The sequence below is a fragment of the Phalacrocorax carbo genome, chromosome 17 (genome assembly GCF_963921805.1).
Source record: "Phalacrocorax carbo chromosome 17, bPhaCar2.1, whole genome shotgun sequence".
NCBI lineage: Eukaryota > Metazoa > Chordata > Aves > Suliformes > Phalacrocoracidae > Phalacrocorax > Phalacrocorax carbo.
In genome coordinates, this window is record NC_087529.1 from 13,065,854 (window position 1) to 13,080,870 (window position 15,017).

The 15,017-nt window shown below is 51.3% G+C and overlaps 1 protein-coding gene across 4 annotated transcripts in view; it reads left to right on the forward strand.

The window, feature by feature from the left end:
* The window catches only part of MTMR4 (myotubularin related protein 4), a 61,971-nt gene that overhangs the window by 21,387 nt on the left and 25,567 nt on the right, over positions 1–15,017 (forward strand). For all 4 annotated transcript variants that reach the window (XM_064467982.1, XM_064467986.1, XM_064467984.1 and 1 more), the window contains exon 3: positions 14,149–14,238. In XM_064467982.1, the coding sequence (XP_064324052.1) occupies positions 14,149–14,238 (90 nt within the window). The remainder of the gene's footprint in view (positions 1–14,148; positions 14,239–15,017) is intronic.

Consider the following 15,017-nt stretch of genomic DNA (forward strand, 5'->3'; position numbering starts at 1 on the left):
AAAGAATCTGGAGAGACTGAAACACAGCCAAACCAGCCATATTGCTGATAAACTCGGAGAACGTGCCTCTAATGCCTCCAGCAAGAAACAACCCAAGATACGTTCAGTCTGATGAGAGGAAGAAGGCTCGAGACCAGGGATGTTGAAAGAGGCTGGAAGCGTCGCTAGGGTGGTAGTTTGGATAGGGGTTTGAAAGCGACACGGTGATCTGCGTGTTGGGCTGTGGGTGGGCAGGGAGCCTGAGCGTTGCTGCAGTAACACGGTGTTACCAGCTTCATGCTCACCATGCCAGAAGTGTATTATTATGTTGGAATGAGTGCAGAGAAGAATGGCAGAAACAGTCAAAGGGCTGGAAATTTAGGTTAAACATGTAAAAGAAATTCTGGTGGGTGGCTTAAGGGAAGTGACATCTTCTATGGAATTGTCCCCCATGTGATCTATTAACAACTGGAATAGAAAAGGAGATGTGCTCTCTGGATTGATTGAACTGTCGCCTCTAGTAGTCATGCACACAGCATTTTTGGTGTAGTCCCTGTCGTCATGCTCCCTGGTTTAGCTTCAAGATCTCTTCTGCTTTCTGTTGGAAGAGCTGCTTGCCGTGCTTCAGGTTGAGGAGCTTGCTCTGGGGTGGAGAGATGAAGGTATGCCCTTGTTGTAACCTGATAAAGTGTCTTATACTTCAATCTGGAGTTAACCTGGTGTCAGATTGGAAGTGTAAAAGATGTAACAGCTCCTCTGTATGGGATTGAGAAGAGAATGGTGCAGATATATCCAGATATGAATGAAAAAAAGAATTGAATAAACACATGGAAAATACATCAAAAATCTCTCCAGGTGCCATGGAGAAGGCCAGGTTGGGTCCATCGAAGGCCTAGCTAGTCAGATACCCCACCGAGAAGGGCCACCGGTGAGTGCTGCAGGGAGGGCCTGGTGGAGCATCTCTCTGGGGTATGCCCTCACCTGTCAGGATCTGCAGCTCAGTAACCTGGTAATCCTGAACAATTTATCAATGTTCTCAGAGCCCTTGGTAGATTCTTCTGTGAATTCATCTAGCTGCTTTTCAAAATCAAGTAAAAATTTGCAGTTGTGGCAAAGAGCTGTGCTGCAGATCTGTGCGGAGTAGCCCCTCTTGCTTTTTTTAACCTGCCCCATGCTGATTCAGTTGAGGGTCCGCAGTTCTTGTACTGGGAGGAACGGTGAAGTGTGGTGCTGGCTGTGAACAACTCGGTGCCCTTTGGAGTTCTGTGGATCTCTGTCATGTTCCCTGCAGACATCTGGAGAGCTCTAGTCTTTTAAATTCTTCTCTGTAGAGAAGCTGTCTTTAACCCTTTTCACCCCTCTCTGGACCTATATTTCTTCTTGGGGCGTGTAGACTGGAACTTTGGACTTATTAAAACATGGAAGCTTTTGCTTTTCACTGCTCCTTTTCTGTGTCTTGACAGATGCTTATCCTGACCTGGCCCTGGCCTGCCCTTAGTTGGTGTGGTTTCCCCTACACAAGAGGGTCTTGTGCTTCATATGAATACCTGAAGATGACTTTACAATTTCAGAGGACATTTGGAAAAGGATCTATGGGTTTTTAATATTTTCTTAAAATGTTCCTTTGATTTTTTAAAAAAAATATATTTTCCTTTTGGGGAAAAAAAACCCACCAACTAACACAAGTCCCCACCCCTCTCACCCGCCATTTTGGGAAGAGTATGGGCTTTCTGTCTCACATGGCAAGGGAGAGAAAGCAACTTAAAATTGTGAGTTGTAGAAATAAGTGCTCGCTTCCACCTACTTACCTGAGCTTCTGTCAGCAGTTGAGGTGGAGGGCTCATGTAAACTCTTGACAACCTCCTCTGAGTCCTTTTGTGACCTCTCTGGAGGATTGTGACTTCTGGGTGACACGCAGGTCTGCCGGGATGGGTGGAGATCTTGGTTAATGGATGCTCTGCAGGGTTGTCTGCTACCCTGTGGGTGCTTCAGGGCTGGACGTCTTCAGCCAGCTGCTGGGAGGGTGGGTTGGAAACCGTGTTCCCTGCAGGCGTGCCGAGTGCTTAGTTAATTACCCGTGATCTCTGCAGTCAGAGGGCACAGCTCCAATGCCCTCTGGTTAGTGAGGGCATGCCCAAAAGCTTCTATGTTACTCCACAGCACCCCAAATGTGGGTCACCAGCTGCTCTCCCCTTTCTGTTGCTACAAATGCTTGGTCTAGTGTCAGCTGAGAGCTGTAAGACTCTCCTTGTTTCTCCCCTAAAGACTAGCTGCTGATGAAAATGACCTTGAAGACAGCACTAGTGGTGGTTTAATTCTTTACTCTGGCTAATGGAAGTCCTAACGAGCACCCAGTACCTTAATACATTACTTAAAACTAACCTGGCAGGTAAGTTAGAGCAAGCTGCTGTGCTGCTCTGCCGGTAGCTCAGGGCTCAGCAATCACAGAATCACAGGTTGGAAGGGACCTCAGGGATCATATAGTCCAACCTTTCTAGGAAGAGCAGAGTCTAAACAAGATGGCCCAGCACCCTGTCCAGAAAACTCCTGAAGGTGTCCAACGTGGCCAAGTCAACCACACGCCATGCAACTCCCATGGCAGCATTCCCTCTTCTTACTGCAGGGAATACTGGGACTGTAGCCATCTGGATTTCCATGATGGTTCATACTCTTTGGAGGGGACCATAACTAGTCTAGGTGGGGTTTTGCAGGTTCGCCGTCCCTCTTCCTTCTTGCTGGTGTACAGAGTTGGTGGCCCTTGGCTTCTGTCCTTTTGTCCTTTGTCTCAAAGGCTTACTTCGTATTTCTGTTACGTGCTCATCTCTGGGCTGCTTTCTGAACAAATACTAAATGCAGTATTACAGATCTATAACCTCTTCTGTCATCCTGTAAAGATGAAAAGATGGCATTCAGCATCCCAGCTCTGATTTATGGGGTATAAAATAGTAACTTCATATAAGTTTAAGGGTTTATTATTAGTAGGCCACCTCAGTGCCTCAGCACCTTTTAGTTTACCTGAGGACCTCCTTAGGCTTTGAGGAAACGAACTATTTTTGTAGAGGGACCCGAAACAAAGATATGCCCTTCATGCAACAAAAGTAGAGAAGGCAGAAGCAGCTCCTTTGGCCAGAGCTAGTCAGCTCTGCAGTTCATCTTGCCCTGATGTAGGTATTTGCTAAGTAGAAGGAGGATAAATTTTAACGTTCAGGATGAGATAAATGATACAAGTCTCTCCCTTCTCCCCCTTAGCTGTAAAAAGATCTAGCTAACCAGTTCCTACCTTAATCTTCATTGAAAATATTAAGACCTGGGCAGATATAAACTAGAGTACCCTGATAACACCTATGCTGCTGCGAGCATCTTGCCCACAGCAGCTGGCGAAGGCTCAGTGACTGCTGGAGCCCACGCTGTCAGGCAGAGCCACCCTGGCTCCTGTTGTTTCGCTTCTGATGTCCTGGGAGTATCTGCCCAGGACAGTCACCACCTCCTGCCTGTGTCCTGTGGTTTTTCTCCAGCTGGAGGTGGATTAAAGCAGCCTGTGCAATGGATGCGCCTCCAGGGACAGGGCTGAGGATCTGGGCCTCTGCCCTCTGTGCCTGTAGCCCCTTGCTTTCCCTCCTCTCTGTCTGCAGGGTGATGCACCATGCTGTGGTGATGAAAAGCCCACCCTTAAAATGTAGAAGGGACAGAAGTGGTACCTTCTGCCTAATGAAAGAGTATTTACAGTAATTTTATTTGTGGTGCTGAAAAGAAATGGAGAATAAAGATAGGTCAGGGTTGGGAAGGTTGTACCTGTAGCTAGGAGTCTGAGTCCAGTGTGCTGGCGGTGGCACATCCCTGCAGCGGATGGGACCAGTTTTCCTCTTCTCATGCTTTGGCTGCTTGCTTACACCTTTTGGAGAGTGATAGGCTCTGCTGGCACCTGTATTTCTTCAGGGGATTGGGCTCCTCCAGTACATCTATGTGTCATCCAAGCTCTTTGAGGCACTGTCATGGTTTTAGCTGGGATAGAGTTAGTTTTCTTCAACTGCAGCTGGTGCAGTGCTGTGCTTTGGACTTAGCATGAAAACAGTGCTGGTAACACACCGATGGTTTGGTTGTTGCTGGGCAGCGCTTGTGCTAGTCAAGGGCTTCTCCAGCTCCCCAGGCTCTGCCGGGGGCACGAGCAGCCGGGAGGGGAGGGGGCACAGCCAGAGAGGGGATTCACACTGGCCAAAGGGACATTCCGTATCATGTAACGTCATGCCCAGTAGGTTACTGGGAGGGGCTGGCGGGGGAGGGAGGCAGCAATCGTGGCTCGGGGATGGGCAGTGTCGGTCGGCAGGCGGTGAGCAGTTGTATTGCTTGTGTTTGTTTTTTACCCTTTTCCTATTTATTATATTATCATTATTGTTATTATTACGATAACCATTATTGTTATTATTATTATTTTAATTATTAAACTGTTCTTATTTCAAGCCCCAATTTTTATTATTTTTGCTTTTGCTCTTCCGATTCCCTCCCCCGTCCCGCAGAGGTGGGGGGCAGTGAGCGAGCGGCTGCGGGGTGTTTAGTTGCTGACTGGGGCTGAACCACGACAGTCCTTTTACCACCCTCACAGGGCATTTGCCACCATCCAGGAGTCAGTAGAGAGATAGAGCACTGGCCACTTTTCCCGTTCAGCGATGTCTAAGGCCAGCTGGATGGCCTTTACCTCTGCAAACTGGCTCGATTCACCTTCTCCTTCAGCAGGTTCTGCTACTTGTCGTGTAGGACTCCATACAGCAGCCTTCCATCTCTGGTGCTTCCCCACAAGATGACAGAACCCATCAGTGAACAGGGCGTTTTGCTTCTCATTTTCTGGCAGTTTGTTATAGAGTGGGACCTCTTCAGCACGTGGCACCCCCTCCTCTGGTGATAATCCAAAGCCTTTGCCTTCTGGCCAGCCCATGGTCAATTCCAAGATTCCTGGGCCACTGGGGTTTCCTACTCGAGCCCGCTGGGTGATCAGTGCAACCTATTTACTCCACATAGCATCAGTTGCATGGTGTGTGGAGGGGACGTTCCCTTTGAACATCCAGCCCAGCACTGGCAGTCGGGGTGCCAGGAGCAGCTGTGCCTCAGTACCAACCACTTCTGAAGCAGCTCGAACCCCTTCATATGCTGCCAATATCTCTTTTTCAGTTGGAGTATAGCGGGCTTCGGACCCTCTGCATCCCCGAATCCAAAACCCTAGGGGTCGACCTCGGGTCTCCCCTGGTGCTTTCTGCCAGAGGCTCCAGGTAGGGCCATTCTCCCCGGCTGCCGTGTAGAGCACATTCTTTACATGTTGTCCTGCCCGGACTGGCCCAAGAGCTACGGCATGAACTATCTCCTGTTCCATTTGTTCAAAGGCTTGTCATTGCTCAGGGCCCCATTTGAAATCATTCTTCTTCCAGGTCACTTGACAGAGAGGGCTTAGAGTCAGACTAATCTGGAATATGCATTCTCCAAAAACCCACAACACCCAGAAAAAGCTTGTGTTTCCTTTTTGCTAGTTGGTGGAGACATGGCTGCTATTTTGTTGATCACATCCATGGGGATCTGACGACGTCCATCTTGCCATTTGATTCCGAAGAACTGGATCTCTTGTGCGGGTCCCTTAACTTTACTTTGTTTTATGACAAAACCAGCTTTCAGAAAGATTTGGACTATTTTCTTTCCTTTCTCAAAAACAACTTCTGCTGTGTTGCCCCACACGATGAGGTCGTCAATGTATTGAAGGTGATTGGAAGCTCCACCTTGTTCCAATGCATTATGAATCAGTCCATGGCAAATGGTAGGACTGTGTTTCCACCCTTGGGGCAGTCGATTCCAGGTGTACTGAACACCCCTCCAAGTGAAAGCAAACTATGACCTGCACTCTGCTGCCAGAGGGATTGAGAAGAATGCATTAGTGGTATCAGTTGTGGCATACCATTTGGCTGCCTTGGACTCCAGTTCGTATTGAAGTTCTAGCATGTCTGGCACAGCAGCACTCAACGGTGGAGTGACTTCGTTCAGGCCACGATAGCCTACTGTTAGCCTCCACTCTCCGTTAGGCTTCCGCACTGGCCATATGGGACTGTTAAAGGGTGAGTGGGTCTGATGACTCCTTGGCTCTTCAGTTGACGAATGAGTTCATGGATGGGGATCAGAGAGTCTCTGTTGGTGCGATATTGCTGCCGGTGCACTGTTGTGGTGGCGATTGGCACCTGTTGTTCTCTGACCCTCAGCAACCCCACAACAGAAGGGTCCTTCCAGAGGCCAGGCAAGGTAGACAGCTGTTTAATTTCCTCTGTCTCCAAGGCAGCTACACCAAAAGCCCACCTGTACCCTTTTGGGTCCCTGAAATACCCTCTCCTGAGACAGTCTATGCCAAGGATGCACGGAGCCTCTGGGCCAGTGACAATGGGGTGCTTTTGTCACTCATTCCCAGTTAGGCTCACTTCGGCCTCCAATACAGTTAGCTCTTGGGATCCCCCTGTCACTCCAGCAATGCTGATGGGTTCTGCCCCGATACAGTTTGATGGCATTAAGGTGCACTGTGCGCCGGTGTCCACTAAAGCTTTATACTCCTGTGGGTCGGACGTGCCAGGCCATCGGATCCACACAGTCCAGTAAGCCCGGTTATCCCTTTCCTCCACCTGGCTGGAAGCAGGGCCCCTCTAGTCCTGGTCATAGTATTTGTCACTCATTTCTTGTAAATTCGAATCACAAGTATCTCTGTTAAGATCAGAAATGAAGTCAACGCTTCTGCTCCTCTGTCTGGGGAATTGTTTACTGGAAACTGGAGCAGCAGCTTTCCTGGAGGAACACCCCTGTGTGATTCTTCTTCCTTGCAGCTCACGTACCTGTGCCTCTAGGATCGAGGTAGGTTTTCCATCCCACTTCTTCATGTCCTCTGATTCAGCTGCAACGCTTGTCACCAGGGTTTGAATGGCTGCAGTGCTTGTCACTTTCCTTGTCCTCGTCCTTTGAGATCCAGAGGCCTTCTCTTCCCCTTGGGGGTACTGAATAATATTAAACAGGGCTCGATAGGCATGGGCCAGGCCCCAGCACACTGCAGTGATTTGTACCTCCCTGGAATTGCCTGGGTGACAACATACCTCCTCCAAATATTCTACTAATTTTTCAGGATTCTGCACTGGTTCAGGGGTGAAGTCCCACGACACTGGGGGTGCCCACTGTCTTAGGCATTTGCCCACACTACCCCACATACCCTGCCACGCATAGCTATCGAGCCTTGGGGCAGATCTCTGAATGATATTCTTAAATTGCTTATTTACCTTAGACAGAACTGAAACAGTCTGGCAAAGCAATATCAACAGATGTACCTTAACTAACCAAGGATGTTCAAGATACTGAAAAGTTGTTATAATGAAGGAGAAGATGCTATATAAGATGGTAGCTAAGGTCCTGTTCTGTATTTCCTCCATAAAAAACCTCTTAGAGGAGGAAGTACAATTGCTAATTGTCTCCATGAGGTGGTAGCCGAAGCACAGTAACGGCTTCCATGCAAGACCCAAATAACGGATAATGCTCAAGGCCTGTGTTCTAATAACAAATCTCCCAGGCAAAACATCTCTAATCACTGCAGAGCACAGCAAACTACAAAAGCCAACAGCAAGTTTTAACGTGTACTTTACAATCAGCATGGTCTAGACTGGACAAACTAATATTGAGAACAGATGAATCAATGCTGTGACAAGCAACTGTTATTATCTCAAACCCTTCAAGCCCCATGTTGGGTGCCAAAAAGGACTGTCGTGGTTCAGCCCCAGTCAGCAACTAAACACCCCGCAGCCGCTCGCTCACTGCCCCCCACCTCTGCGGGACGGGGGAGGGAATCGGAAGAGCAAAAGCAAAAATAATAAAAATTGGGGCTTGAAATAAGAACAGTTTAATAATTAAAATAATAATAATAACAATAATGGTTATCGTAATAATAACAATAATGATAATATAATAAATAGGAAAAGGGTAAAAAACAAACACAAGCAATACAACTGCTCACCGCCTGCCGACCGACACTGCCCATCCCCGAGCCACGATTGCTGCCTCCCTCCCCTGCCAGCCCCTCCCAGTAACCTACTGGGCATGACGTTACATGATATGGAATGTCCCTTTGGCCAGTGTGAATCCCCTCTCTGGCTGTGCCCCCTCCCCTCCCGGCTGCTCGTGCCCCCGGCAGAGCCTGGGGAGCTGGAGAAGCCCTTGACTAGCACAAGCGCTGCCCAGCAACAACCAAACCATCGGTGTGTTACCAGCACTGTTTTCACGCTAAGTCCAAAGCACAGCACTGCACCAGCTGCAGGGAAGAAAATTAACTCTATCCCAGCTAAACCTATGACAGGCACTTGCAGATCTTTGCTTGGGCGGAGTGTAATTTCTGAAGGGGAGAGATTGAGCTGCAGACCCACGAAGAGGAATCGGAGGTGATCTGGCAGGCAGGTGTTAGCTGCCCTTTGAACCACCCTTTCCCTGTCTTGTAGGAAGCTGAGCTAGCTGTTGACAAAAAGATGCAGTTCAGGGTGTTGACTTGCTCCAGGCCACAAGAGAGACTTCAGCATCTTGGTGGCTGTCCCGTGCTCCCAGTGGGACCAGACGGCAGCTCACCCCTCTGAAACGTGTGCTGCAGTCTGGGCTCCTGGTGCATGCAGGCATGTCTCCGTAGGGAATATCGTTTCCCTTGGAGGCTGCAGGATGGCCCCTTGAGCACCAGTCCTGTCTTTGCCAAGCACTGTGCTGTCTCAGAGCCTCCAGATCCCTTTTGGGACCTTAAAGATAGATAGATTGCAAGCTGTTTATCTGCAGCATGCAACAGAGACCTACAGAGGGGTGGGAGGAGCAGCACAGGAGAGAGCCACTCAGTGTGAAGAGCATGCATTGCTAGTGGGAGGAAAAAGGGTTAATTAAGAACATGCTGCCTATGTTCTGTTCAGCTCCTCTCTTCCTCAGAGTACATGAAACCTTTAGGATTGTTGTGGTTGGGAGAAAATGAGGGAGGTTTCTCCTTCCCCCTGCATGAATGTGCACATGCATGACACTTGGAGGAGTCCAGTTACATGAAAATAACCTTGTCTTCTGTGTTCAGCCAGGGAGGCACCTGAGGTGGCACTTAGGAAATCCTTCTAGCTAAGCCAGCTAAAGGAGGCTGCGAGCGCTCGGTGTTCCTGCGCCTGGCCACCTGGCACGGGGCAGTCTCACTGCAGCCGCTCCTGTCCTCATCTGGTTGATTGCATGGAAATGAGAGCAGGTATTTTGTGAACTGTTGGAGGAAGAGGTGAAAGCAGTGGAGTTTGAATCCAATTCAAACTCTGTGAGCCTCTGAGACTTCAGGGCAAGGTCGTCTTCTGGTCTGCACCAGGCTCAGCTCTTGGGCAGGAGTTTCTAAGCCATGTGTGGGTCTTTTTCTAATGCTAAAAGCGCAAAAATATTTCACTGAAAGCGGGAGATCTATTTGTGGGTATTCAGGTCAGCTTAGGTTGGAAATTCAAAGTAATGATCTGATGAGCAACCTTTTAACTGCACAGCTGCAGCTTAGGGTTACAAAGGTCCTTCTGCAACTCGAGCTGGAAACAGTCCCGGTGCCAGGCCCTGAACTGAGCGCTGGTCCTAAAAATCTCGCCATGGGTTGGAGCAGACCCCTTACCTGTCCTGTCCATGGTTTGTATATTATAAGCACTGGTCATATGTTGTATTGCACTTAATATGTTAAATAGCGATGTATGCTCTGACTCTACCTAACAGAACTCTGTGCTTCAGCTGGTATCAACAGATGTGCTTTGCTGCTTTTCTCCTGATATAAGTCAGGAAAAAAAAAATTGGTATTTACAGCTTTTATAGCTACACTTTCTTTCCAGTCTAAAAGGTTCCTTCCACCTTTTGCTGTTTCGTTTTCTCAGCAGACCTCTGGCATCCACCCCAGAGGAGAACCTGTGAGGAGCGGGGCACCTCTCCTGACGTTCAGATTTGGCCAAGACAAGTCTGCAGCCTCGTCTGTAACCCTCTGTTCTCGTTGTGCGGTGACTTCGTGTGTAACGCCTTTGCACTTTGGTTTGTGGGTGCCAGCTGGAGTCGGGTGCCCCCAAGGCTGGGCAGCGCCTGATGTTCGCCCACCACGTAAGCGGTGGAGTGGGACGGAGCTGAGGTGGTGATGGGATTTTATGGCATATCTCCAGCTGTGGTTGCATTTTCTTCTAGGGCTTTTATCCTGAATAGCGAAGCCCATGTGACCGTAGTCTGTCTGTTTCGTTTCTCGGCGAGGGAGTTCACTGAATGGCTTTTTGCCTGGGCACTGCTGCCCTGCAGTGACAAAGGGCAACAGGTCTGGGCCTCCCTTGGTTGAAGCAGCTCAGAATAACCTAACCCTTAACCATTCTGCAGAGAAATGCCCAAATCTTTTATCTGACTTGAAAAAAACCTTTTGAGATGCTGTTGGTATTGCTAGGTAGAGCTGTCTGTGGTGGCTTCGGGGCAATCACATCTACAAGGAGCTTAATGGCTACAGGCTGCGCTCTGTTTTGATGGTCCAGGAACAAAAAAAGCTGGTATAATCTGAGTAAAGTAGTTGGGGCTCAGCCGTGGAGGATTAATAAGGGCTGGATTTTAATTTTGCATTTTAAGAAAAAGGTTCTTACTCTGGCTCAGTGGTGGGAGGTGGAGGGGCTGAGTGGCAGCTGCTGATAGAAAAGGAGATGGCATTGCCCAGGGGACCACTGGGATGGGCTGTGACCTGGGTGGCTTGCTGTTTGCTCGTGGTCTTGACGAACAACAGGTAGTAAAAGTCAGCTCCTGTGGGGCTGGGACAGGGAGCTGGGTGTTCAACCCACAGCGTTTCCTGCACCTGAGGCATTTCCCCAATGTCTGCAATCACTGCTAAACCGGAGTTGGTGAAACTTCCCGTGGGAGCTAACTGTCCGGGAGGGCAGCGAGGGGAGCTGTGGCCCCGGGGAGCCTTGTTGGCACCAGGGACCGAGCTCTGGCACATGGGGGCTGATGGAAGCCAGAGACGTCCAGCTACTCCCTGCACACACGGGAGCTCCTGGGAAGGAGGGCTTAAAGGCTCAGGAGTACTCAGCAGTAAAGAAGTATCAGGGCTGCCCCTTTGTCCTTCCCTCTCTGACCAGGCAGAAGGGATGGCGGGCAGCTGCCAGGCTGGTGAGATGATTGCAGGTGAAGGTTTGAAGCATGAGGCTCCTGGCTAAGCATCCCAAAGCATCAGCTGGGGTGGAGGGCTCTGTGCCAGGTCGCAAAGCCTCCTCGCCGCTATTGTTCCCGGTGTGCAGCACGAGGCAGGTGCCGGCAGGGAGGAGTGATGCAGGCCAGGACTGCATCTCCCGGCAAGCCGCTCCGCTCAGCCGGCAGCTCAGCGAGGAAGGGGATGCATCACTGGTATCCACCCGTTGGCAGGGTGCTGGCTCTGCATATGGGGATGGGAGGGGGAGAGGACGGGTGATCCCTCCAGTCTCTCCATTTTCTGTCTCGCCTGTCAGGGAGACACTTAGATGGCAGAGCCGTGCTTGGCGGCCTTTGGAGGTAGGTGGAGTCTGGCCGTCCTCCGCCCTCCCTCCCTCCATTGTCAGCAGCAGCGAGCAGCAGCGGTGGTGGCGGGCACCTGCTCCGGCTGCCGGCGGCAGGGATGCTCCTGCCCTTCGCGGCGGAGCAGGGAGGCTGCGGCAATCCCGGCGCGACAGTTTCCAAGCCACTGCCGGCAGCAGCAGAGGGCCGGAGGAAGGAGATGCTGCTTGCATGTGCCCAGCCCAGCTGCCGCCTTGGGAAATGAACATGAGTCTGCCAGGCCGCGTCTCCTGCTCCATGCTCAACTGCTTTGTAAGTGCTGCTTTTTTCCGCCCCCCTCCTCCCCTCCATGCAAGCAGGGCTGTAAGCCAGCTTCTCGCTCCAGCTCCCATGCTGAGTCGGCTGCCCCAGATCAGGCCTGTCCTTGAGGCTGGGCTGCGTGCGGATCCTCCTGCCCTGGACCTGCCCGGCGTGGCGTGCAGGCCCCCTGCAAAGGGGGATCCCCTTCTCCTCCCTCCCATGTGCTGCCGGAGGACGCCGTGGCCCCTATTGCTGCTGTGCTGCTGCCTGGTCCAGGCCCAAGGGCACAGCAGTGCCCGGCACCATGGGTTGAGCTGGCTGGAAGGCCCTGGCAAGCTTGCTGTGCCTCGCACGCTCCGGCCGGTCCTTGCCTGGAGCTGGAAAATTACTGTGTGAGAGCAGCCAACCCCAGGGGAGCTCTGTGCTCCTGCCATGGCTGCAGGGGTGCAAGACCCACTCTCATGCTGATGCCCCTGGAGGGCATTGCAGTGGGAGGGGGTCCTGGGCTCTGCATCTTTTATAGCTTCGGGGAAGGCAGTTTTCTTCCTGAGAGATCTGATACCCCTTCCTGCAGAAAGCCCCCCCCCGCACCAGAAGGACTTGTGGCCATATGGGCTTTGAGGGATTTAGGAGAAGGTTGGCTTGTGAAGAGAGCAGGACCCTGAGCCCACCACCCTGCTGATGCCCTAGGACGTCATCCTGTGGCGGGAGGAGATGCTCAGCCTCCTGCCTGTCCCGTGCTGCAGGCGAGGAGGGACTCAAGGACACCCAGGCTGGTGGAGAGCTCTGGCTGCCCTGTTCCAGTTCCTGCTGCTCACTGGGATTTCTTTGTGAGCTGCAAAGTAGTGATGAGAGAGAAGGATATCTCTGCTCCCTGGCTGCCACACTGGCACGCAGGCACGCAGCTTTCCTTCATGCCCACCTGGGCTAGCACCTCAGTGTCGGAGCAAGCCACTGGCAGGAGAGCCCCCCCGGGCTGCTGGAGCTGGAGCCGGCGCCCTGTGTGTCCCTGGCAGCCTCCCGCAGGGACCTGGTGAGGGGGTGAGGAGGGGCAGTGCCTTTGCCTGCAGTTGGGGTTGATGCTGAGTTTTATGCTGGCTACAGGCACCATGTGCATGGGTAGCTCTGGAGCTGGGAAGGTGGGCTGTGCAGGGTCTGCCTGCCCTGGATGTTAGTCCAGGGAGCGCTACAGGGCAGGCTGTGCCTGTGGGTGCTGAGGCTTGAGCGTCTGTCAGCAACATAAGAGGATTCAGCATCATTTTAAATATAACCAAGCCAAAAGGGTCAAGTTCTCATTTTTTCACATCAAAATTTGGCATTCTGGCTCCGATCACTTAACCAGAAAAATATTTAGCTTTAAATTATTTAATGCTTACAGAACAGAGTATTTCCTAATAAATGCTGGAGCCTGGAGGAGCCATAGTTAGAGAGCAAGAGGCATTCTGAAGAAAACATTCCCACACCAAATACCTGTGGGATTAACACCGTCCTGGGCTCCCAGCAGGCGAGTATCCTCAGCCGAGTGTCCAGATGCTGCTTGTTCATACAGCAAGCCGGTGCTCTGAGGGTTGGTGAAAACAAGGACTGAGATTTCGTGAGTGACTGAAGGGTCGCGTGTCCCGAACCGAGACGCTCTCTCCACTTTTCCACGGATGGCGTGTCCAGGCTCCGTGTGACCTCTGGGTTTTCCAGGGTGTCCATGTGAGCGGGTTAGACATGTTCAGCTGCCCTGAGGACGAACGGCCTGTGTGGGTGCTGTCACCAGTCAGTAATGCGTGTTGTGAATTGGATGCGCTTAGATGCAGTTGTTATGGGGTTACGTTTCATGCTTGCGTGTTCTCCTCAAAAAGCTTCAGGCTCTTCCCGGATTTCTTTGGGCTAAGAGTGAAAATGAAAACTCCCTAAAGAAAGCCGTCCTTATGAACATAAGAGGAGGAAGCTGTAGGTGGAAACCCTCTGCGTTACAGTGTTTCTGCTGTGGTGCCATAGTGAAGGTAACAGGGTAACCTTTGACGTGACAGATTACTGTCACATCAGTCCAAGATCCTGCGCGTGGTTGAGGTGTTTCTGCTTGGCTTTCGAAATACCACACAGTTGAAAGAGATAAGCCTTGGAGACCTGTTTCAGTCTTTCACTGGGCTGTGGGTATTCTGCAACAGCCGGAGGAACTGCTGGGGTCCTGCAATGCAGAGAGTATGGTTCGGAGGCAGAACAGGCGTTTCCATGCACAGGTCCAGGGGATCCCCAATGTATTGGGGTGCCACGAGTGTCCAGTGGCCTCAATTTTTGCCTTTTTACAACACGTGCTGGCTGGGGCCTGTCTCAATGTGTGTTTTGTTTGCAATGCAGGGTGAGGAAGGCCCTCCCAGTTTGGAGTATATCCAGGCCAAGGACTTGTTCCCCCCAAAAGAGCTTGTAAAGGAGGAAGAGTCATTGCAGGTAAGGAAGTAAGAAAACTGAAACCATCCTCTTCAGGATGCAGCAGGCTTGACGCTGGTAGTGTGAAACCTGAGAGCAGTTCTCCAGCCCAGGATGTGTTCTGGAGGCCCTGGGCTCGCCAGTGCTGTAGGTCACATTCGGACTGGCAGGTCCTTCCGCATGCCTGGAAGCTGCTGACAGCAGTTCTGTGTGCCCTGGCCCTGCCTTACCAGCCTTGCCAACACGCTCTGATTTGTACAGCATCGCATCTGCCACTTGGAAATACGGCTGGAGCGTGATGCAATACAGAGCTGTCCTGGGTATTCCCTGTCTTTTGCCTGTGCTAACAGCGAGAAATTGTGATGCTGCCTGCGGAGCTCTCTGCAGCAGGTGGATGCTCTCTGGGACAGGTCACATCTCAGGGTTAGGCTGTGCTCTGTGTAGCCATAGCATGCAATTGCAGTGGCTGATCTGGTCCTAATACACGTTGCTCCTGGCATTTTCCTGCTGCAGAGCTGTTGGAAAGAGAAACCTCCATATGGTGCCAGCCTCCTGCTGCAAAAGGCCCTTGAGAGAGACCTGGGTACCGTTGCTGCTGTGTAGCAAGGGTGGTATTCTGAATGGTGGGAGCCAAAGCCTCCTGGTATTTGTTGCTTCCTTTAACATAGCCCACTGCCACCTTGCCCCAGTGCTCGTCACCCTCCTCCTATGGCTGGAGCCAGGCTCAAGTTGTATATTCTCACTGCTGCTGCAGTATTTGAGTTTGCTCTGAGATTGGCATCATCTTGGTAAACGGTGCT